At 37.6% G+C, this 23,838-nt stretch overlaps 1 protein-coding gene across 3 annotated transcripts in view; it reads right to left on the bottom strand.

Moving 5' to 3' along the window:
• The window catches only part of map3k7 (mitogen-activated protein kinase kinase kinase 7), a 42,313-nt gene extending 18,845 nt beyond the window's left edge, over window positions 1-23,468 (bottom strand). The window contains exons 1-11 of one of the 3 annotated variants that reach the window (XM_081602574.1): window positions 23,242-23,468; window positions 22,617-22,736; window positions 22,420-22,530; window positions 17,897-17,962; window positions 17,765-17,810; window positions 16,655-16,793; window positions 11,492-11,620; window positions 10,512-10,636; window positions 7,790-7,920; window positions 1,258-1,339; window positions 807-937 (exon numbers count right to left, since the gene is read on the bottom strand). In XM_081602574.1, the coding sequence (XP_081458700.1) occupies window positions 807-937; window positions 1,258-1,339; window positions 7,790-7,920; window positions 10,512-10,636; window positions 11,492-11,620; window positions 16,655-16,793; window positions 17,765-17,810; window positions 17,897-17,962; window positions 22,420-22,530; window positions 22,617-22,709 (1,053 nt within the window). In that variant the 5' untranslated portion in view covers window positions 22,710-22,736; window positions 23,242-23,468. Of the gene's footprint in view, window positions 1-806; window positions 938-1,257; window positions 1,340-7,789; window positions 7,921-10,511; window positions 10,637-11,491; window positions 11,621-16,654; window positions 16,794-17,764; window positions 17,811-17,896; window positions 17,963-22,419; window positions 22,531-22,616; window positions 22,737-23,186 lie in introns of all 3 variants that reach the window. The other 2 variants (XM_081602575.1, XM_081602576.1) reach the window with 2 other exon arrangements.
• Window positions 23,469-23,838: the final 370 nt, after the last annotated feature.

A 23,838-nucleotide genomic window follows, 5' to 3' on the forward strand; every position in this document is an offset into this window, starting at 1 on the left:
AGGGAGCTTAAAGTCTGTGTGGCCCAGCGACAGCTCCAAAACCTGAAGGCTCTGGAGGAGATCTGTATGGAGGAGTGGGCCAAAATCCCTGCTGCAGTGTGTGCAAACCTGGTCAAGAACTACAGGAAACGTCTGATCTCTGTAATTGCAAACAAAGGTTTCTGTACCAAATATTAAGTTTCTTTTTTCTGGTGTATCAAATACTTATTTCACACAATAAAATGTAAATTATTTAAAAATCATACATTGTATTTTTCTGGATTTTTGTTTTAGATTCCGCTCACAGTTGAAGAGTACCTATGATAAAAATTACAGTCATCTACAAGCTTTGCAAGTGGAAAAACCTGAAAAATCAACAGTGTATCAAATACTTGTTCTCCCCACTGTATTAGAATTTATGGGACCCTTATAACCTGGGCGGTTTTATGGAGATGCTGACTTAATGTGGATTAAATAATGCAAATAATTAATATTCATTTTAATTGTATTTTTTGATTTGATGTTTTTAAGACCAGTTGTGGGTTTAAATAGCATTTCACTGGCGATGTTTTCCCGTAACATATATAATTAACCAGTAATATTTTAACATTTCCTGTCTACTTAACATCTTTTAATACAAAAACACGGTGGACTGCTGGTGGACTGCCTAGGCGCCCCAACCACTGGGCTTAGCAAGTTTTCTGGGGGAAACCCTGAAAACAACAATATTACCATTTATCACAAGAATTACTGGGACAATTAATCGGCCAGAAAAATTTGTTATCGTGACAGGCCTAACCAGAACCCAACAATAATGTTGGCCTTACCTTTGGTTTGAAATGAGGTGCAAACTGAGGAGTGATCTTGATAGTGTCGTTGCTTCCTTGAGAATCACTGTGTTCCATGTGTACATCACTTCTGTTGCTTGTGCTGGTCCCAGTATAGTCCATATATGACACTAAGATCCAATAAACAAGGTACACAAGATTTTAAATTATATATATCTCCTTTGATTACTTTTACATCCCTCTGATTTAACAGAATGTTTACTGAGCTTAAAAAAATATTTGTCAAAATAAAAATACAGAAGTACAAAGTTAACCTATAACAAATAAAGGTGTTGAGTTAAAAAATTGTTTAGATACCAAAGGAAAAAACACAATGTTCCTTTAATCTCAAATGACACTGCAGAATGTATTATCTGTAGAAGATGAAGCTAAAGACATAATGAAGCCAGAACAGATACAATCGTAGAAAATAGAAAAGATTCTTCGATACCTGTACTGTTTGCAGAGTTGCTCTGTGCCTCATCTGAATACTGGTATGGATACTGAAGAGGTTCATCTGATCCTGGGAAGTACTGAGAGGAATTGCAAATAAACAGCTTGAATTTAGTTTTAATCCATGAAACGCACAAATAAGCATAAAAAAAAACAAAGACCAGCTGTGCATGAAAATGTGATGAGTTATACAATGAAGCTGTGGGGAAGAGTGAAGGAAGCTAGCGAATTCCGTTCACCTCATGTTAGCTTAAAACCATCTTTCAGTTCTTCTTTTAAGAAAACACTAGAGGTGTGTCGATCAATCGGCCACCGATCATAATTGGCCGATTTCCGTGAAAAAGTGTATGATCGGTGATCGTCGATCACGGTCTCTTGTTGCCGATCACACAAACCGATCACCTGCTTCTCATTTCGCAGCCTGCCTGTGCAGCTGGTCTATGGAGGACCAAAACTGGCATAATAATAAATAAAAGAATAAATATATATCGGACATAAATAAATAAAAGAATAAATATATAAATAAAAGAATAAATATATAAATAAAAGAATATATATCCAACATAATAATAAATTAAAGAATCAATATAAAAATAAAAGTAGAAATATATAAATAAAAGAATAAATATATATCCAACATAATAAATTAAAGAATCAATATAAAAATAAAAGTAGAAATATATAAATTAAAGAATAAATATATATTTCCATTTGCTGTATTGTTTTCTGTATTTATTTCCGCAGTTTTCTGTATTTATTTCTGTATCGTTTTCTGTATTTATTTCTGTATTGTTTTCTGTCTTTATTTCTCTATTTATTTCTGTATTATTTCCTCGCTGTATTTCTGCTTCGTCGGTATGCTAATGAGGTGGGCTGGCTTCTACGTCCAGCTCTTCTACTATTGGTCAATAAACAGGAAAGAGAACAATCCGTGTGCAGATCGATTGTGAATGCCTGCCTACATGGCGCTTTCGGCCTCAGTTCAACAGTCCTCAGGAAACCTGACTGAAAAATTCACGAATACTCATTATCTTAAGGACATAATAAAAGGTAAGGTTAATAACAGCATTTAAGTGTTAGAAAGCTGTTATTACTCATTGTCAATTCACCATTCTCTAACTCTGTAAAATAAACTGACTCCGATCGGAGAGTAAATCAGCTAGCAGCAGCTTTATCCACAGTTAAGAAAAATATACACCGCTCTGTCAGTGCTGTAACGTTTAGAGATTCACTTTATTTATCAACTTTAATAATACAGCATTTAAGTGTTACATAACCGTTATTACTCATTGTCAATCCACCATTCTCTGACTGTGTAATAAACAGCCTCCGATCAGAGTAAACCAGCTAGCAGCAGCTTTAGCCACAGTTAGGAAACATACACGTACACCGCTGCCTTTCAGTGCTGTGTTGTTAAGTTTCACTAAAATCACTTACATCTTCCAACACTGTTGTTTGGAAAAGCATTTTAAATATTGATTTAAGCACCATCTGCCAAATAATTTACATATTCTGATGTGATTCATAATTTCTCCATTTGTTTTGTTGTCCATCTTTCTCAACAGTAGCCGACCTAACAACCTACCATATCTGAGATGGTCTTGTTCCTCTGTCCATGGCAGGTTCAGTCAATCAGCTGTGGGACATCTGCTGCCTAGTCAAACTATCATGGGCCTCTTGATTTAAAAGGAGACAAACCAGTACAGAGCCTCCCTGTGCAAGTCATACTTCTTGGATGAACACTCACTACTGCTAGCAGCTGTTAGAAATGAAATCTTTGTGTACCTATTCTGTAGTTAATATATATGTATCTATTAATAAATGAATTGATGTTGTGTAGAGTTCTGCAAAAAAAAAAAAAACTATTGTAAATAGCTTCTCGAGTAATTCTACATATGTGCAACTTTTACATTTAAATTGCTTTTTTTTGTACATTTTACACATCTGGCAACAAAGTATGTGGAGGAGAGAAAATGCTAAAATTAAAGCTGCTATTGTGGAAAAGACATAAGGTTTGTGGCTGTTTCTTTAAAACATCTATTTAATAACTATATTAAACACTGCATGGTTACATTACACAAACATTATTACCACAGTTAATAATTTAAGTCATTGATAGAGAAAATGTATTTACAAAAGACATATAAATTTTATTTCAACATTATGTACTCAGGGTTTACAACTTAAGAAGACATCCATGTAGGGTCCTTGGCGGGTGCCAGTCTGCAGTGAACTGGTGCCAGTCTGCAGTGAACTGGTAGATGACAGGGGCAATGGTTCACTGTAGTGAGCCGTGAGAAGCAGAAGTCCCACCATGTGATCCACAGGGTTTTCCCACCTGAGCACACACTTCATGCACTTTGTTTCCACAGGCACCACAGAAGAATCAAGTGTGACCTGTTAAAAGGTATATAGTTATTATTCCTATGTTATCAATTTTCTATTGCCAAGTCTACGAGAGAGAGATAATAAAATTTCTCCAATGAAATGTTAATATCTATCTATCTATCTATGACAGCGACTTCCTCCTCATGTCTTTATCGTAGTAAGAGTTTAACTTCTCAGGACGTGATGGAGTAGCGGGTGTTTGGCATAACTGTCAAGTTTTGGACATGTGGCTACAGGTAATGTCGCTACTGAGCAGGAGGTGAAACAAGCGTAAATGAGGAGAGTTTAATACGATCATGCATTTTACATGAGGGGTGGTAACCCCAGTCTATACTATAAAAATGTGATTAAGATTAGCGCCTAAATACGTTTTATTTCCAAAACAGAAAGGCTACGTAATGTTAGCCAGCTAACAAATTACTATTGCTAGCCTAGCATATCAACTAACACCTAGAAAAAAAAAAACACGTACCTTCGTAGTCAAACTGGTATCAGTCAGCGAGGAATTTGTCCAGTTTAGATTATGTATAGATAGTGGATGTTAGGATGTTAAACAGATGTTTGACGTCTTGTGAAAAGGGTCTATAAGACTCTCTCCGAAGAGGACCACAGCGCAGGCATTCACAATCGATCTGCACACGGATCGTTCTTTTTCCTGTTTATTGACCAATAGAGAGCTGGGCGTAGAAGCCAGCCCACCTCATTAGCATACCGACGAAGCAGAAATACAGCGAAGAAATACAGTAATAAATACATAAAACAATACAGAAATAAATACAGCAAATGGAAATATATATTTATTCTTTTATTTATATATTTCTACTTTTATTTTTATATTGATTCTTTAATTTATTATTATGTTGGATACATATTTATTCTTTTATTCTTTTATTTATATATTTCTACTTTTATTTTTATATTGATTCTTTTATTTATTATTATGTTGGATATATATATATATATTTATTCTATTATTTATGTATTTATTTATTTATGTATTTATTTATTTATTCTTTTATTTATGTCCGATATATATTTATTCTTTTATTTATTATTATGTCAGTTTTGGTCCTCCATACTCGTCTCCTCTTTCCTTCACACTGCGCAAACGCGCAGCAACAAATCCTAAGCGATGTGGAACAATAACGCACTGAGTGAATGGGGAAGTTTGTGTGTTGCAGCGGAAAATTAAAGCACGTCAAAATGCATTAACACAACGAAGCTAATACGACATAAAAACAATGCCATACTTGACGGAGTTTGGCTACATCGAGGCTCACTGCAGTAAAAAAGACATATGGAGGATCAGATAGCAGGTAAAGCAGCGCACAGCTACACTCGCCCGGATTAGTATGACGGTCAGAAAGCTAAACAAATAACGCGCAAAATTATTTAAGTCTTCGAGCTGCGATGTGATTCTGTTCTCACTGTTGAACCGCTGCTATGCGCTACAGGTAGTAATATTTCACAGACGGAGCGCTGCTTCTGCTCCACCTGGTAGTGACTCTCACACCAAACCTCTGCTTAAAGCTGCAGCGTCTAACCTAAAAAAAATACATTTTACATACGTATTAAAACTTTCGCTGTCTTAACATGAGACAGATAATCTCTAAAAAAAAAAAATCGATCTCCTCCCAGTTCTGCATAATTACTCCGCTCAGTCAGAAACAACCAATCAGAACTAGCCGCCATGCTATCAGGAAGTTTTCATTCAGTAACTCAGGATTGTTTATTATAATGGATCCTGTATTTGCCATTAAATGTTAAGTTTTATACTTGAATTTTTTTGGCAATGTTGAGAGGTTTTATTTTGGCTCTTTGCATTATGTAGCCTCTTCAGAGCCTTCATATGTTATCAGTCTGTTAAAGATAATATTATCAATAGCAGTACAATTTGCACAATGCCTGTTTTGTTTTTGTCTAAATTAAGGTGAATTCATGGTTCCTTTTTCCACATAATGTAACCGGTAGTGTTTATGATTTAAAAACAAAAAAATTATGTGATCGGTATCGGTGATCGGCCCTCATGGGTGATCGGAATTGGTATCGGCAGGAAAAAACCTGATCGGCACATCTCTAGAAAACACCTTTCAGTTCTCCTGGAAAGAACAGAGAAGGTCAGAGAGAGCTGCACTGTACCAACAGGGTGCTAAGAGAGGAGATGTTGTTCTGGAGTGGCAGAAAAATATGTCAGACTGGTATAAGGCATGTATGAGACATGCTGTGAGACAGCAGTGAAGTGTGCTGAAGGAGTTCCATGTGATGGTGGGAGTGCGTCAAGGATCGGCTCTAAACCCCTTTTTGTTTGCGTTGACGTTATCCATCAGCCCCAGACAGGAGGCTCCATGGACTACAAAGGTCATGTTACAAAGCGTTGAGTTGCAGTTGACATTGTGATCTGAAGTGAGAGCAGGGAGCAGGTAGAGGACAAGTGGGAGAGGTGGAGGTGTGGAGTGGAAACGAGAAGAAGGAAGATTAGTCACAAGATAGAATTAATGTGTAAACGAGAGGAGAACAGGTGGAACAGTGTTATTACAGGTAGAAGAGGTAAAGAAGGTAGAGGACTAAGTAATTAGGGTAAAAGATTCAGAACAACAAACCATATGGAAAAGAGGTGAAGAAGTGAGTTCAAGCAGTTTGGAACGGGTGGAGCGGCGCTTCTGGTCAGATCATTTTATCAGGTGTGATAAAATGGTCCGAGTAAGAATGGAAGGAAAGGTGGAGAAGACAGTAGTGAGACCAGCAGTTGTTTGGTTTAGAGACGGAGGCAACAAGGAAAGAATAGGAGACAGAACTGGAGGTGAAGACTTGCAAAACACGTTTGACCTCTGTGATTGCCAACAAAGGTTATGTTACAAAGCATTGAATTGAATTTTTATTATTGAACATATTAGGGCTGCACTGATTGCAATTTTCTGGTTGATCGCTAAAAACCGCTCTTTAAAAAGTCTGGCCTGCTGATTATGATTTTGGCCAATATCAATTTCTTTTGTGTGAAATGTCGCTAAACATAGCAAGAAAGTTCCTGAGTTGGCAACAGTGGGGCAACTATTGTTAAATGCAAATGCGCAGACATGACTTGTATCTCATACTGCAGAGCAGAAGAGAACATGATTGATTTTTAGACCTTTGTCAAGGTAGATGAGATTGGTGGATAAAATTGGCTTCACATATAATTATCGGCCGAGCATCGATCTCACATAACACCGATAAATTGGTGCATCCCTACATCCATCCATTTTCTTTACAACCTTCTCCCTTAGAGGGCTTGGGAGGGTTGCTGGTGCCCATCTCCAGTTAACATTCTGGGCGAGAGGCGGGTTTCACCCTGGACAGGTCGCCAGCCTGTCGCAGGGCAACACAAAGACAGATAGGACACACAATCATGCACACACACTCACACCTAGGGACAATTTGGAGAGGCCAATTAGTCATGTTTTTTGGACTGTGGGAGGAAACCGGAGTACCCGGAGAAAACCCACGCATGCACAGGGAGAACATGCAAACTCCATGCAGAAAGACCCCAGGCTGGGAATCGAACCCAGAACCTTCTTGCTGCAAGGCAACAGCTCTACCAACTGCGCCACTGTGCAGACCTGCATCCCTACATAAAATACTTATTTTCCACCATAACTTACAAATAAATTTTAACATCCTACAATGTGATTGTAGGATAAACTTTAAATAGCTTCTTTTTGAGACCTAATTCACTCAGTTTAATTGTGCAATTATGATCTGTGATCTGTATTATCTGATGTAAGCTGATGTAAGCTCATCATGGAATTTATTAAATTGTGTGAGTGAACAAACTGAAACTTTAGTGGATTTCTTTTTTTCCATTTTGTCTCTCGTAGTTGAAGTGATTAAAATTAGCAATGATGAAAATTACAGACCTCTTGTCCTTCTAAGTTTTAAAGAGAACTAGCATAATCAGTGGCCGACTAAATACTTTTCCCCCCTCTGTATGTCAGACCACAGTAGTTCAGTCCAACGAAGCTGAAACACTGCAGGTGTCTTTCTTTAATTTTTAATGAGGAACATTAGAACAGGAAGCTACTTGATATGAATTTTCCCCACTTCTGTACATCTGTACTTCAATAAAAAAGTGCAGATGGTGTGAGAAATAGGAGATGGCACACTACCTTCATTAGATGAGTCATAATCTTGACTATTTCTTCCATGGAAGGCCGCTGAGAGGGGTCTTTAGACCAGCAGCGTGTCATCAAGCTCTCAATGGGTTTAGGCAAATTCTTGATGAGTGGTGGTCTTGTACCTAAATGCAAAAATATTAGGTTAAAGAAAAAATCTTGAAAGATAGAAAATTAATTATTTACATCCTTAAACCTCAGAATGAATTATTAAAGATTCACAGATAAAAATTCAGTAATAAAAAATATTGGAGATATTCCCAAGAGCCCTATTGTGTATGCAAAAATAAAGTGCAGTGCAACATTTTACAAACACTTTGGCATATACAAAAATAATGGGGTGTGGTAATCCAAACAAACTTTTAACCTGCCATGAAAATGTGCAGCAGCAACGCAAACTTTTTTTAAATAAATTTTTCTTCCTAATATAACACCTTAAGCTCCAGAGTGTGTCTTTTTAAAACCTTGCTCTTTCTAAAGCTCCGCCTTCAGGAAGCCAGCGCAATATGGCTCCTCTATTAACCCTTTAACAATGTTGTTGACCAGCGATGCAGAGAAGGAGCTTCTGAAATGAGCTCAGCATTTTTGTAACTATTGTGTAAAAGTTAACATTTTACACAATACAATTATTTTATGATTTATAAAATGTGAAAAACACACAATTTGCTTTTAATTTTATTTTCTGTAATGTAATAAAATAAAGACATTTAAAAGGTGTTCTGAAATGCACCTTTTAAATAAAATCTATTGTTATTAGTTGTAATTGAAAACAGACTCAAGCAGAGGTCGTTGCCATGGTTATTCAAACCAGTAGTGGAAAATTTCTGTGTATTTACCAAATTGCATATGCATTTAGGTGTGGAGAAATGACATGCTCAGCTGCGCCCAATTTATCACAAATCTGGATTCATGAAGGCAACGTCTACGTAGGCCTGTCACGATAACAAATTTTGCTGGTCTTAAATATTATTGCGATAAACAATAATATTGTTCGAAGTCCATTTTAAACTGAAGTAATGGTAATGACATAATAATGCAAGCACATCCTGCCAAAAAAATAAAACACTTTATTTTCAAAAGAACACTAAACACTGGAACTTGTAAACAAAATAAAACAACCAAAAAGTCTCCATTAACAAAAAATGCACTTGAATAAAAACTAAACCCAACATAAAATCAAAGTGGAAATAAAAACTACATTCAACCAAAAGAGTACAGATTGTGAAGTCTGTATGCTATATTGCCCTTGGATAATAATTAGATTTGGATAGAAGATGAGCATATCCGACTACCAGATGCAATAGTTCACTCCTCCCTTAAGCCCAGTTCACACTACACGATTTTTTGCCCCGATTTTCCTGTTATGTATCTAATCAAATGTATGTAATCTGTACATACATTTGTATGCATGTACATACATACAAGGTGATCTGGACATACATTTGTATGTACAGATTACATACAAATCTGTACGTACAGCGTTCTAAGATTGAAGCTTGCAATAAATGTAACCGATCATCCTGTGTTGTGTGTTACAACTGATTGGGTCCAGTCGGTAGAGCCTCGTGGCCGCTCCCATCTAAATCAGGCATATTCAACATGTTGGATTGTCTTGGCCAGTTTGTCACTGCAGCGTGTGGGGTTTTCCCCGACTGGGAGCAAGGATGCAGCCTGTTGAATGTGGCAGGTAGCTAATCAGAAAGCGTGGATTCCCCTCCGTGCTTTCTGAGGGGAAAGCAGGAGGGGAATCCCAAACGGCTCACACAGCGCAACCTTCGGGTTGCGGACATCGGAGATGATATGTGGCAACAACATTAACGTTTATTCAACATTTCGTGATGGGAATATCCATAAAAATGATGAGAGGAGTTGGAGCAAAATTGCTACCACAGTTGATATACCCGGTAACTTTTCAGCTGTTCATCGTTAACGTGACATAAATAGGTTATAATGATGAGGCTATTCGTTCTGCCACGTTCGCTTACTTTAAATTTACGTCTTATATAGTGGGTTTTTACGGGATTTTCTGTCTGAAATCTGAATGTCGCTGAGAGAAATCGGTTCGTGTGTGGTGTGTAGCTCTTGCTGTGTGGCTGGACACCACACATGGCACGATTAAACCCGATCGAACCCGTTATACTTATGATTTTTTGTCGGCTAGTGTGTCTCTCAGGTTTTGAAAATGGGCAGACGATTGACAATTCTAAAATCGTGTAGAGTGAGCTGACCATTACACTAAGGAAATGAGGAAGGGAGGGGTCAGTGGAGAACACTGGAGTTGAGTCTTATTCATTCTCTGTCATCAATAAAATGAGAAAAAAGCAGGAAGAAACGATAAAGCCAATAAATTAATGAGGACAATAATTTTAATTTATTGTGCGATTAATTGATTTGTTTATCGTGACAGGCCTACATGTACAATGACACGCCTACACACCATTTTATACATAAAAATGTTTTTCTGTTCTGTAAGTTTCAGAATTTCTCCCAACAACAAACTTTCAAACGCTGCGCACTCTTTTATACACGAATCCCATGGTCATTTCCTTTAATCATAGTGTGCAGGACAATAAACTGCAGGTGGAGCTGCATGTGTCAGTGGATGGGAGCCTTAAGGCACAGACACATCTGAGGCCTCTCAGTGGCCGACAGCTGGACTGTAGCCTCTGAATCCCACACACAGACAGACGACATTTAAAAACACAGTGTGACTCACCGTTGTGAACAGCCCACATAATGCGAAAAGCTGGTCCACCAATTTCATCAAAGGGCTTCCTGCGAGTGATCACTTCCCAGAGAATGATTCCCCAGCTGAAAACATCACACTTCTCGCTATAATTGCTGCCTGCAAATACAGACGGGGCCACAAAAACACTGAGCACATTTTCACACAGAGAAAACTCAAACTCTCATACTGATGACTGATAAAATCAATTCTCTGTGGCAAAATTAAGATGAGAGAGAAAGATGTGCCCGAGAAAACAGAGCAGCAGAAGAGCAGTTTTTATTTCCTTGTTGCTTTCAGAAGGGAGAAGGATGAAAATATGCAAGCAATTTTTACTGATGAACAGCTCCTGTGTTGCTTAATTACAAGGCCTCTGTTGAAGAATAAACGTGCACATCACACACCTATTTTAAACTTGCTGTGCTTGTGCGTTTTGAATGCTCTTTACACCGATGCAAATTAGTTGTGAAGAGTTCATGGAGAGGCCAGTAGAAAGTTGTTTAATTGCATTTGAGTCATGCATCTCGCCTCCAAAAACAAGGTAATGACTAGATGTTATTTCATCTTTTCTCCTGACCCTCTCGCCAAGAACACGTCTGATCATTTTGTGATACATTAGGCTGCTGGCTGAATGAGAACACAAATACTACATTGTAGTGTCCCCGGGGAAATAAAGACACAAGTATCAAACCATCCATCTTTTTGCCTTCCTTTGGTGACTACCATCAATAAAGCAGAGTGTACGATGGCTGAGGATGAATCAACGATTAATGTATCCATGCTGGCAGCACCAAGATGCAATTAAAGTGAAAAGTGCCTGCGCAAAGTGAACTGCAAGAAGGAAAACAAAGAAATGCTTGAACAGGTTTGTGGCAATTCAGAGAGAATGTCCAGAAATAAATAAAAAGAAACATATCAGGATGCATTCTGTTCCAATAAAACCAGGATGATAGCAGGAATGCCACTTCTACTTGCCTTCAAATACCTCTGGGGCCATCCATGCTGCACTTCCTTTGTTGTTGGTCATGTGGGTCTGGATATCACAGGCTGTTCCAAAGTCACAAATCTTCAGCACTGTGCCACCTGCCACTAGAAGCAGACTGGAACAAACAATTGAGCAAATAAAAGCAATTAGAAAAAAAGAACTACAGGGATGTGCTGAAATGACTGCACTAATAAGATCTCTCACAGACAGAGGTTTCTTTCTAGAACTGTTTTTGTTCTACCTTTTGTAAAAATACCAGTTTAGCTAATTCTACAAACAAAAGTAAATAACACCATCAATTAGCCACATTTTTGTTGCAACAAGTGGTACCCATGAACTCATTAAGTGAATGCATATAACATATCCCCTTAGGTTAGATGCATTCATCTAACCTAAGGGGAGAAACAAGTTTCTCCCCTTAGGTTAATGGGGAGAACCATGTGTTGTATGTATTCACATCTCCTTCTGCTCCAGCTGATGTGTGACAACTTCTAATCATCCCAACAGCTTCAAAGCAGAAACACTGGCCAAATGCTGATCTTCTTAGCTGGAATTAGTTGGATATTTTAGGACTGTTTATTAATAACATTTTCTATTTATGGAACTGGGTACTGACCCAAACAAGCACAAATTCAGGACTATTGAATTCTTTTTCAAGAACGTGCAGCATTTCCATTCATCAGTAACACAACCAGTCAATCCAGAAAAAAAAAGTTTTCTCTTTCTCTTTCTCATTTTTTATTGACAAGTGATACAACTATTAATCTTTAAAAAAAATTGGATTTAAGTGCATTTTTAAAAATATACTATTTTTAAATTGATTATTCTAAAAAGGAGGGAGGGAGGGAGGGAGGGAGGGAGGGAGGGAGGGAGGGAGGGAGGGAGGGAGGGAGGGAGGATGGATGGATGGATGGATGGATGGATGGATGGATGGATGGATGGATGGATGGATGGATGGATGGATGGATGGATGGATGGATGGATGGATGGATGGATGGATGGATGGATGGATGGATGGATGGATGGATGGATGATGTTGAACAAATTGTTCAGTCAAACTAACGTCTAAATATATTATTTGGTTTCTTTGCACTACTTCATTTTGCCAATAAACTGGTGGACATCCTGAGGAGCAGCCATAGCTAAAGTCCAGGGGGCTCATGCATAAAGCGTGCAAACGCATAAAAAATGTGCGGTCCCATATTTTACGCAAAAGTTGGCATGTATAAAAATTTACTTTGCGTCAAGGTTTGCGTAAATATACGCACACTTTTGTGTGGCAGCCACACAAACTTTTTCTGTGGACAATATCAAACTACAAAGCGTCAATACTCACCTAAATACACTGAAATCTGACTACATTCGGTGTTATTTAGACCAAGAAGCACCAAACCGATGTTTTTCATGATTTTAATATTTTATTGCTTAAACCTAAACGATGACACTGAACCGCATTTATCATCAGACAATAAGCTAACATGCACACAAAATAAAGAAAATAAAAATAAAAGCATGTGAAAACCTTGCTCGAATGTTTTTGTCTCATAAAGATGTAATGCATTGGTAATTTCATTCTCACTAAAAAAAAAACAGGGTTGGATCAGCCGATTAACTCAAACCTGCTGATTAAAAATAATCAACAGGTTTGATTATTTAAGGTGATCAAGGTGTGTATGCAATCACACGTATATAAGTAGCTGTGCAAAGGTGAGCCGTAATTGTGGAGCTTTGGCTCTGATGGAGAACATCCCCAATGAAAGGATTCTGAGGGAGCGTTTGTTCAGAGATCATGTTGATCTGCTGTGAAATGTTGATGATGGTTTATTAGAATTTAGATTAATCCAGATCCAGTCCTGGATCTCTGAGCAAAACTTAAAGAAGGAGTGGTACCGGTACCAGTCCAGCTGCAGTCATCCTTCAGTCGAGCCGCCCGCTTTGTGAATGCGCCTTATGGACATAAAGCATCTTTATTCTGTAAATGTACAACTTCACATGATTCTACTATTTAGAAAATACGTCCACTTTCCCCACTCAAAGGACCCTCTGACTCTGTCTTTAAATCCTGGTTGAACGCGCTACTGTTCAGACAGGCATTTGCACGATCTCTTTATTTTGATTTTTTTTTCTCTTTAAAATGTATTTTTATTTTTGTGAGGTGGCATTATGTGCCCTCAAAGTACTTTTTAAATAAAATAGATAATAATTATTATAAATACTTATTCTGCTTCAAACAAGGACGTTGCCATGGTTTTTGCTTCACGTGGTGGCAGACTTCCGGGTATTTATACTAATTTACCTATGTATTTGTGGGTGGCGATAGGGCGGACCAGCAGCTGCACTCCATTTCCCGCAAATTAGGATTTATAAAGGAAAGGTGCGCGGCCATGTGCGTGCGCACAGCTTTATGCATCCGATTTTTTTTTGTGCGCCACACTTTTCTACAATTTTCCATACACCAAGTTTTAGTGTCAATGACAAGTTAGTGTCTTTTATGCACGAGGCCCCAGATGTGCTAAGCAATGCTGCAGCAAGTCTGTTCTTCCTGAGATAGTCAAACATTTTAATACACACATATTTGTGCATTTTAAATGATGAATACATTTTTAGCAATGTCTATTTTTCCCAAACAAGTGAAAATGACAAAAGAAATACAAGACATTGTGAATTATTTTTTTGGCCTGAAAACTCAAATTGCACTGAAAAGTCTTGTTCCCCTAAAAGAAACTTAAGAAGTTTGAAAACTGCAGTTTAAAAGGAATTTGTTGCTGAATAAAGTCAGGTTATCTTGTATTAACATGTTTCAAGTGTGTTAAGCGCTTTAGATCTCAAAGATGTGATTCAATAACATATTGAATTGAATATTGCAGTTTTTATGTAGCAAAGCAGTGAATAATGAGACAGCACAATTTTTAGAACTTTTACTTCTGCTTCCTTGGGACTTTTTGAGGTTGTCTTTATTATCATATCATGCTTACCCACTCGACACAACTGAGGGACAACTTTCAAACCTCTGACCTCGCAAACTCTATTCAACAACTTGACATTTTCTAAGCAGCCCCATCTCTGAACTAAACTAAATTGCTTCTGCATTGCATTACACATTCTTAGTGTTTTTTTTATTAATCAATCAATCAAATTTTATTTGTATAGCACATTTCAGCAGCAAGGCATTTCAAAGTGCTTTACATCATTAAAACAAAAACAGAGTCATGTGACATTGAATCAAGCAAATAATAAAAATAAAAAATGAAATAAAAATTAAAAAAACATTAAAACCCGCTTTTCTAACCCTTTAGTTAAAACGCCATTTAACTGGGACTAGGCCTGTCGCAATAAACGATAAATCAATTAATCGCACAATAAATTAAACCTATCTACCTCGTTTTAGTTATCGTCTCTTCCTGCCTTTTTTTTCTTTCTGTTGATGACACTGAATGAAAAAAGGCTCAACTCCGGTGCTCTCCACTGACCCTCCCTTCCTATTTCCTTAGTGTAATGTCCAGCGTACACTACACAAGCTGTCGGCCCATTTTCAAAACCTGACAGACCACACCTTAGCCGACAGAAATCCTAGGTATAATGGTTTGATCATGCTGTGTGGTGTCCAGCCACCTGGGCACAAAATAAGGCCTGATTTTAAAATAAAGTAATTTTAAAATCAGGCACTAATCAATGCTTTACTAGAATCTACCTGTGATGCATGTGGCTAGAGTCAGCGTAAAGTCATGACTTAATGAAAATCATTGTAACCTATTTATGCCACATTAACGAAGAATGTGGTAGCAGTTGATAAACTTGCTACCGCAGTTTATCAACTGCGGTAGCAATTTGGCTCCAACTCCTCTCCTTGTCATTTCTATATTCTTTGCACGAAATGTTGAATAAATATTAATGTTGTTTCCACATATCATCTCCAGTGTCCGCTGGACTTTGTGTTGCGCTGTGTCAGCTGTTTGGGATTCCCCTCGTTATTTCCCCTAAGAAAGTATGGAGGAGAATCCGAGCTTTCTGATTGGCTACCTGTCACACTCAGCGTTAAGCTCCCAGTCGGGGAAAACCCCTGATTTAGATCTGAGCGGCCATGACGATCTAAATCACACTACAGGATGATTGATGGTTATGAAATCACCAGCGACACTCTTAGATGGGCCAACGATCTAAGATTATCGTAAGGGGAAAATAGGGGCAAAAAATCATGTAGTATGAACTACTTGCATTAGGTAGTTGGATGTGCCCGTCTTCTCTATTTAAATCTAGTGATTACTGAAGGGCAATATAGTATACAGACTTCATAATCTGCACTCTTTTGGTTGAATGCAGTATTTATTTCCACTTTGACTTTATGTTGTTTAGTTTTTATTCAAGTACGTTTTTTGTTAATGGAGACTGAGAATCCATTAACAATGGAACTGATTTAGTTTATCAGTTCCAGTGTTGTGTTCTTTTGAAAATAAAGTGTATCTATCTATGGCAGGAAATTGCATGCATTATTAGTCATTTCCATTAAATCAGTGTCAAAAGGTCTTGAAACAATATTATCTTTTATTGCAATAATTTTTTAGACAATTAATCGTCCAGCAAAATTTGTTATCGTGACAGGCCTAACTGGGACTCTAACCATTAGGTACTTTAGTTGAAACGTCATCAACTGGGACTCTAACCCTACTTCAGCCATAGGCAACTCTAAACAGGTGGGTTTTAAGTCAAAATTTAAAGACACTCAGTGATTCAGCTGTTTTATAGTTTTCTGGAAGTTTGTTCCAAATTTGTAGTGCATAGAAGCTGAATGCTGCTTCTCCTCGTTTGGTTCTGGTTCTACGGATGCACAGCAGACCAGAACCAGAAGACCTGAGGGGTCTAGACGGTTGGTACAACAACAACAGATCTTTAATGTATTGTGGTGCTAACCCGTTTAGTGATTTATTAACTAACAACAGTATTTTAAAGTCTATTCTCTGAGCTACAGGGAGTCAGTGTAGTGACTTTAAAACTGGTGTTATGTGCTTTTGATGCAGGAGGTGTAGAGGTTTATGACCTCTACACCTCGCTGCGTTTGTGAGCTAGCAAGATCAGAGAGTGAAGTCAAGGCACTTCAGTGATAGTGACACAAGAGACAGCAGTGTATGTACAGTGAAGAGAAGGAGCATACTTGGGTGGTTTGAGGTCCCTGTGAATGAGAGCCTTTGGTTTCATGCCATGGAGATAGGCCACGCCCTGGGAACACTGATAACACCAGCTCATGGCATGGGAAGCAGTGTAATAAGGGAGGGGTTCAGCACCATGCAGCACTGTGAACAAGAGAACACAGTCACAGACACCACTATGAACAACAAACTTAAAAAAATAAAAAATAAAAAAATACAGGCAGCAAACTGGGTCCTGCAGGCACACATCGCAGTGCCACACATCTACTCAACTGTCTCTTGGCTATAGCTGCTTCAACATTTAGACAAGATAAAACTGAGACCTTACAGTTATAAACAGCATTCACATGAGATCCCAAAAACATTAAAGGTATGGTTTCAAAAATATTACGCTTGGACTAAAGGAGTGTAGAGCATGGGAACCATGAACAAGCTGATATCACTAATCTGTGCTAAATACTGTCAGCTCAACATACAATATATACCTCACAGCTTCATTAACCATTTATATTCCAATCATAATTATTTTGAAAATAAGAAGTCCACAAGTTACTGGACAAATAACATTTCATTCAGTGTGATTTGAGTCACAATTCTCTAAATGTTGGGGAATAATTTTTATATGCTTGAGAAAAAGCCTCAGCAGACAACAGTCCAACGCTCTGCTCCAGAATCCAGCTATGCTGCAGCGCAACAGGATCAAGCTACAGAAAAATGCTGAATTTACCCAAGTCAACTTAAGCTATGCAGACCTTCACATAAAGATAACATTCATTCTTAATTCAGAAAAAAAACACATACACGCAAGATAAAACATAAGGGCATCTTGTTCTTGGTGTGCAAGTCTAAATCTTTAGTGAGGAAAAATAAGTTAAAGGGCTTCAAGTTTATTTTTCTCATTTATATCTTCCCAACCCTTCAAATCTCCAGTTGAATAAATACAACAGTCACAACCACTACAAACACTGAAAGTCACTGTGCAATGACGAGTTGTCAAGAAAATCCAACAAGTTTCCCATCAATCATGCAACAATGAAAAGGTAAACTGAAACAGGGTTGATCCTCATCTCAAGGTTGTGGTCTTTAAAGAGTGTAACAGCAGCATCTGGACTCACCATTGTATAACGATCCACCTTCAGCATATTCCATCACCAGGCAGACCTAAAGGAGGAAAGGAGCAGAGAAACCCTCTTCAAGGAACCAAGACAGAAAATTTATGGCATGTACTCACTCTTAAGTTAACTTACCGGACTTTTGCAAGAGCCATACAACTTCACAATATTGGGGTGGTTGACACGTGAAAGCTGCCTGAGCTGGTGATCAAGACAAAACATCATACAGCATTCTGTCTGCACAGCTCAGTAAGAACATTTTAACTGTTTACAGACCAAGACACGTATTGTCTGGTAAAAATGGCTGCCGGCGGTGAGTGGAAAACACCAGTGTACACGACTAATGCAAGTGGGCAACAAATACAGCCCTAAAAGATGACAGAAGAGCTTAAACGGGTATTTATACAATTTAATCAGATTAATCACATGCTTAACTTTATAAGCTTTAAAAATAAAAATGCAGGTTCTCAAATAAAAGCTTAAGAAAATGTTCCATTGTCTCAAACTAAACATCTCAGTCTTCCAAGTTTTCAGGAAGGTTTAAAAAAAAGTCCGGATTGTTCCTGAAGTGGACCGATGATTTTCTCAAAAATAGTTTCAGATTCATAAAAATGTTCAATTAGTTGCAAAAAAAAAAAACAGAGACGAAAAAATAAAAAATAAAAACAACAACAACATTATGGATAAAATATTATCGCATGTTTAAAAACATAGTTTCTGATCCTTGATGCTCTTGTTCAATTTGTGAAAAACAAAAATTGTTTTTAGTTTTTGTAAAAATATTGTCTCATCTTTTTTGATATGAAGCTACTATTGTTTATTCTCTAATTAGCTGAAAGCATCATTACACCCCAAGCAATAGGGTAAAAGTTAATAAAGTGTTCATATATGTTGTTTTAATCAGTTACAGAATTAAAACTTCTGCAAATTTAATGTTGCTGCTGCTATTCACTGTTGTATGGTTTTTAGAAACGTGACAGCAGTGAGTGTAATTCTATGACATCATTCCATGGTGAGCACACTCAGATACTAATGTATTAATACATTTGGACATTATTTTTTCATTTCCAGAAGGATAAAATGACTTAAAAGTGTTAAAGATTTACAAATCTGTTTATGTATTTTACATTACCTGTAAAATACATAGGCAGAGTTTATAAAGAAGATCATTTTCCTACAACTGTAATTCTTGCAAAGTTATTTTAGTGGCTGTCAGGAACTAAATAGTAGATAAAAGCACCACAAGATAAAACTCAGAAAATTTGAACATGAGACATTTTCTTGGCAGTAATAATGAGGCTGAGGGCACATGAGGAAAAAGCAACACTGAGTTGATATAAAAGAACCTGTGATTCACTGAGAGCAAAAGTAACAGCTGTTTCCTTCTTTTTAAGCCCCAAACACACCTCTGAAACTCTAGTTTGCTGATATGGTGAAGAGGAGAAGGAAGCTGCAAAAGCAACAACCTAGCTAGAGAAAGCAACTTGCACAGCAGTAGCAGTGTATGATGTAACAAAAGAAAACAAAGAGCCGACTGCAGGTACTGTGATTTGTGGACAAAACATTAATAACAGTTTTTTTCAGTGCTACTTGCACAAGTTTGGTTCAGGTATCAGATGTAAAGTTATTACTACAATTAGAAAGAAATGAAATGATCCTGATTAAATGATTTGTGATACAATATAAAAAACCCTGAGACGACAGATGATCTGTATACCTTTGTAAAGGCCTGTCATGGTATTTTGCTGGATGATAAATTGTCCCAGAAGTTATTGCGATATACGAGCTGTGTGAAGCTGACACCCCACCCACGTCAAAAAATCCAGCAGATAGTCTGAATGGTTAGTGCTCCGTTTGTGCAGGTTTGTGCCGTTAAAATTTTCGTTTGTGCAGTTTTGGTTTCTGAGATATTAAACATTATTTTTTAGGTCATCTAGAGTTCACCATCCCCCCATATCGCTCCAAAACAAACCAAAGTGGGCTAGTTCGTTAGTGCTCCGTTTGTGCAGGTTTGTGCCGTTAAAATTTTCGTTTGTGCAGTTTTGGTTTCTGAGATATTAAAAGTTATAATTTTGGCCGATGACGTCACCGTCACCCTATCATGTTACAATGTGTACATTTTGTTTTGAACTTCAATAAAGACTTAGAACAAGAAAAAATGTGTCTCATTTCAAGAAATGTTTTAAGATAGCAATGTTTTTTCACGAACGTAGCGTTCTCTCCACAATAATTGAATCCTGCTAATAAAGGACATGCAGTCTGACCCTAATGTAATGTGTATAACCTGTTCAACTGTGCTTTGATTTCGGAGGTGGTCCGAAGAATTATATTCACATTGTTGATGTACTGTCTGCTGATTATGCAGCAAACGTGTAAAAAAATTACATGAGCCTATAACGGCCAATTTGCTAGTTGCTTGAGCAAAGTTTTTGCAGAGTAAAACGGAAATGTGTCATTATTCCAAAGTTCATCCAAGTAATGTACTTAATATTTAGTAAATATATTTTCAATGCAACGACTTTCATTTCATCCAATTTCTTACATTAAATGTGTATGGGCTTCAAGGATTTTGAAAAGCTCCACATGTTTTGCGAACTTTGACAGTTCTCACACAACTGGGATTGGCTCCACCCACACTGTAGTGAGCCCCCACCACCCCCGATCTTGTTTTGGCGGCAGAGCAAGTGTAATTTCAACCTCTCGTTAATATTCTAGCGGTCTCAAATCGTTTTGAATAAGTCATTTTGGAATTTTTTCAACCCCGATTTTGATTTTTGAACAAGGTAAGTAAATTAATGCTCAACTAGCAAATTGGCCTTTATAGGCTCATGTAATTTTTTTACACGTTTGCTGCATAATCAGCAGACAGTACATCAACAATGTGAATATAATTCTTCAGACCACCTCCGAAATCAAAGCACAGTTGAACAGGTTATACACATTACGTCAGGGTCAGACTGCATGTCCTTTATTAGCAGGATTCAATTATTGTGGAGAGAAGCTACGTTCGTGAAAAAACATTGCTATCTTAAAACATTTCTTGAAATGAGACACATTTTTTCTTGTTCTAAGTCTTTATTGAAGTTCAAAACAAAATGTACACATTGTACAACAGCTGAGAATCTGAAGAATTAAAAGAAGTAGCCCACACTTAGGTTTGATTTGGAACATGATAGGGTGACGGTGACGTCATCGGCCAAAATTATAACTTTTAATATCTCAGAAACCAAAACTGCACAAACGAAAATTTTAACGGCACAAACCTGCACAAACGGAGCACTAACGAATTAGCCCACTTTGGTTTGTTTTGGAGCATATGGGGGGATGGTGACGTCATCGGCCAAAATTATAACTTTTAATATCTCAAAGACGAAAGCTGCACAAACGAAAATTTTAACGGCACAAACCTGCACAAACCTGCACAAACGGAGCACTAACGAACTAGCCCACTTTGGTTTGTTTTGGAGCGATATGGGGGGATGGTGAACTCTAGATGACCTAAAAAATAATGTTTAATATCTCAGAAACCAAAACTGCACAAAAGAAAATTTTAACGGCACAAACCTGCACAAACGGAGCACTAACCATTCAGACTATTTGCTGGATTTTTTGACGTGGGTGGGGTGTCAGCTTCACACAGCTTGATATACGTAATGCAATGCTAATGGTATAATAATTCAGGAACACATTGTCAAAGATCAATAAACTTTAAATTGTAATGAACATTTAAACACTGGAACTGGAAAAAATTTTGAATATCCAAAATAAATAAATAAACAAAACAAAATAAATGACATATAAAATTAATTATGAAGTCTCTGTCCTTCAAAAAAAGGGCAGGTTGAGACCAAAACACCAGAGTTTTGTCATCCAGTTTTTGGTAGAGAGAGAAAAAGGGAAAATAGAAAAATCATGAAAATGGAAATTACTGAGTTTGTTTCAATTTATCATGCAATTAATTATTTACTGTTTATTGCGACCGGCCTTCTTTTGTATTTTCAATTAACGCCTGACAGTGCTACAAGGTGAAAAAGCCTCAGCCCTAATGGTGCACTCTATCTGTACAGCCAAGTTGGAGATCCCAGCTGGAAATACTGGTCAGAAACCCAAGAGGTTTCTAAGTCACATGTTGTACTGTGAAATGTCTAAAATTGAAATACAATCCTTTTGTGTTTGAAAACATAAAACCCTGAACTACACTATTTTAGAACTACAATAAAAAATTTCACCAGTGGCAACAATAAAACGTTCAACTCAGGTTTGAAGTCATTTGCTAAATGTGTTTCACCTTTCAAGACATTTAATTCCCATAACCTTCAAATATTAAAGCATGTTTTACTGATGGATAAGAAATAGACACCACATCAGATCTTCAAAGGTCGAGCAGAGTTCAGGTACGTCAGTGTTGTCAGTGGCAACCAAGGTGATACTTTGGATGCTGCTCTGATCACTACTATAACTTTCAACAATATAAAACACTATACGCATAAAAAAATTATGCTCATCTATGTTTTACATGTTAAATAAACAAAATGAAACAATCAAAATTCTGAATTTCTAACTTGACAGTGCTGCACTAATATATGTAATATGTAATATAGCACTAAAGACAAGAACTGTAATAAAGGTAGACAGTACTTTATTGTCGAGGTACGTACCTCAACAATAAATGCCTTCCTCTCTGATTCACTCTCAATTGTCTTTATCGCAACATCTTTGCCTTTCCACTTGGCTTTGCAGACAACTCCAAAAGCTCCTCTTCCCACCACCTACACAGGTAACAAACATAAAAGCATTTAAGATCATGAGTAATTACCATACTATGTAAGTTTCATACTCTCTTGGTGCAACCCACCTCTTCAACTTCAATATCCTCATAGTTTATTTCTTCAAACGGATATCCAGGTGGTGTTTCCAGCATGTCAGAGGGCGGCAACGTTTGAGACATTACTAGCTAAAATAAGCTAGTAACTTACTGGAAAAAAAGAGACATTTGTAAGATATGAAACAACAACACTCGTAATTACCATTACTTACAAAATTCAAGTATATATAGCTGAATTAATGTGAACACGGACAAAAAAAGTGGCAATTTTATGATTGTAAAGTTATTATCAAAAGGCATGTCTAATTCACTGAATGAATTGGTAAACAGTGTTTTTAATGTTCTGTTGCAAGTTGTCAAAACGAAATAAGCACAACCTTCTCCCGGCTGACTACTCAGCACGGGTAACAGCAACAACCCTTTAAAAACCGCCCAACTACAGACTTAGAACTTTGGCTTTTTTGTCGGCAAATTAGACAATGCAACTTACAATATCAAAGCAGAGCGGAACGAACTACGACTTTGCATCTGACACACTACATAACCAAGTGAAAACAGATTATTCTAGAAAGGCCTAGAGCTTAAAGCTAGCCATCTTACGTTAGCCTTGTAGCCTGATAGCTGCTCTTAGCTACGGGGACTTGAACAATCCTACCCTTCGTCGTATATGTGTCAGCAGTGCCAAGACGTAGACATAGGGATGTTATCCACTACTGCTGTTCTGGAAGCCGAAGGACAAAGTCCATCCTTAGAAAAAGCTTCTCCCCGTCCACTGGACAGCCAGACATAACTTCTTCTCAACTCGTCAAGCTGTCTTACTCGGTATTATTCTTCGCTGATACTTAGCAGCTCCATCAGGAAGTGTGTGCACACTGCAATTCGGTCCCCTGAGCACTAAAACGCTGACATTTTTTATTCTCCTGAAAATTACAGCACCGCCTATAATAATAATAATAATAATAATAATAATAATAATAATAATAATACCAAGCTATTTCTAAGAAAAACATTTTTAAACAGCAGCCTTATTAATCTTAGCAAACAGCTTTAGTTTTCGTACGAAGCTAAACTAATCCATCCATCCATCCATCCATCCATTTTCTTCCGCTTATCCGGGGTCGGGTCGCGGGGGCAGCAGCTTCAGAAAGGAGGCCCAGACTTCCCTCTCCCCAGCCACTTCTTCAAGCTCCTCCGGGGGAATCCCAAGGCCAGCCGAGAGACATAGTCCCTCCAGCGTGTCCTGGGTCTTCCC

The sequence above is a fragment of the Poecilia reticulata genome, chromosome 21 (assembly GCF_904066995.2).
Source record: "Poecilia reticulata chromosome 21, P_reticulata-male-v2, whole genome shotgun sequence".
NCBI classification, from domain to species: Eukaryota; Metazoa; Chordata; class Actinopteri; order Cyprinodontiformes; family Poeciliidae; genus Poecilia; species Poecilia reticulata.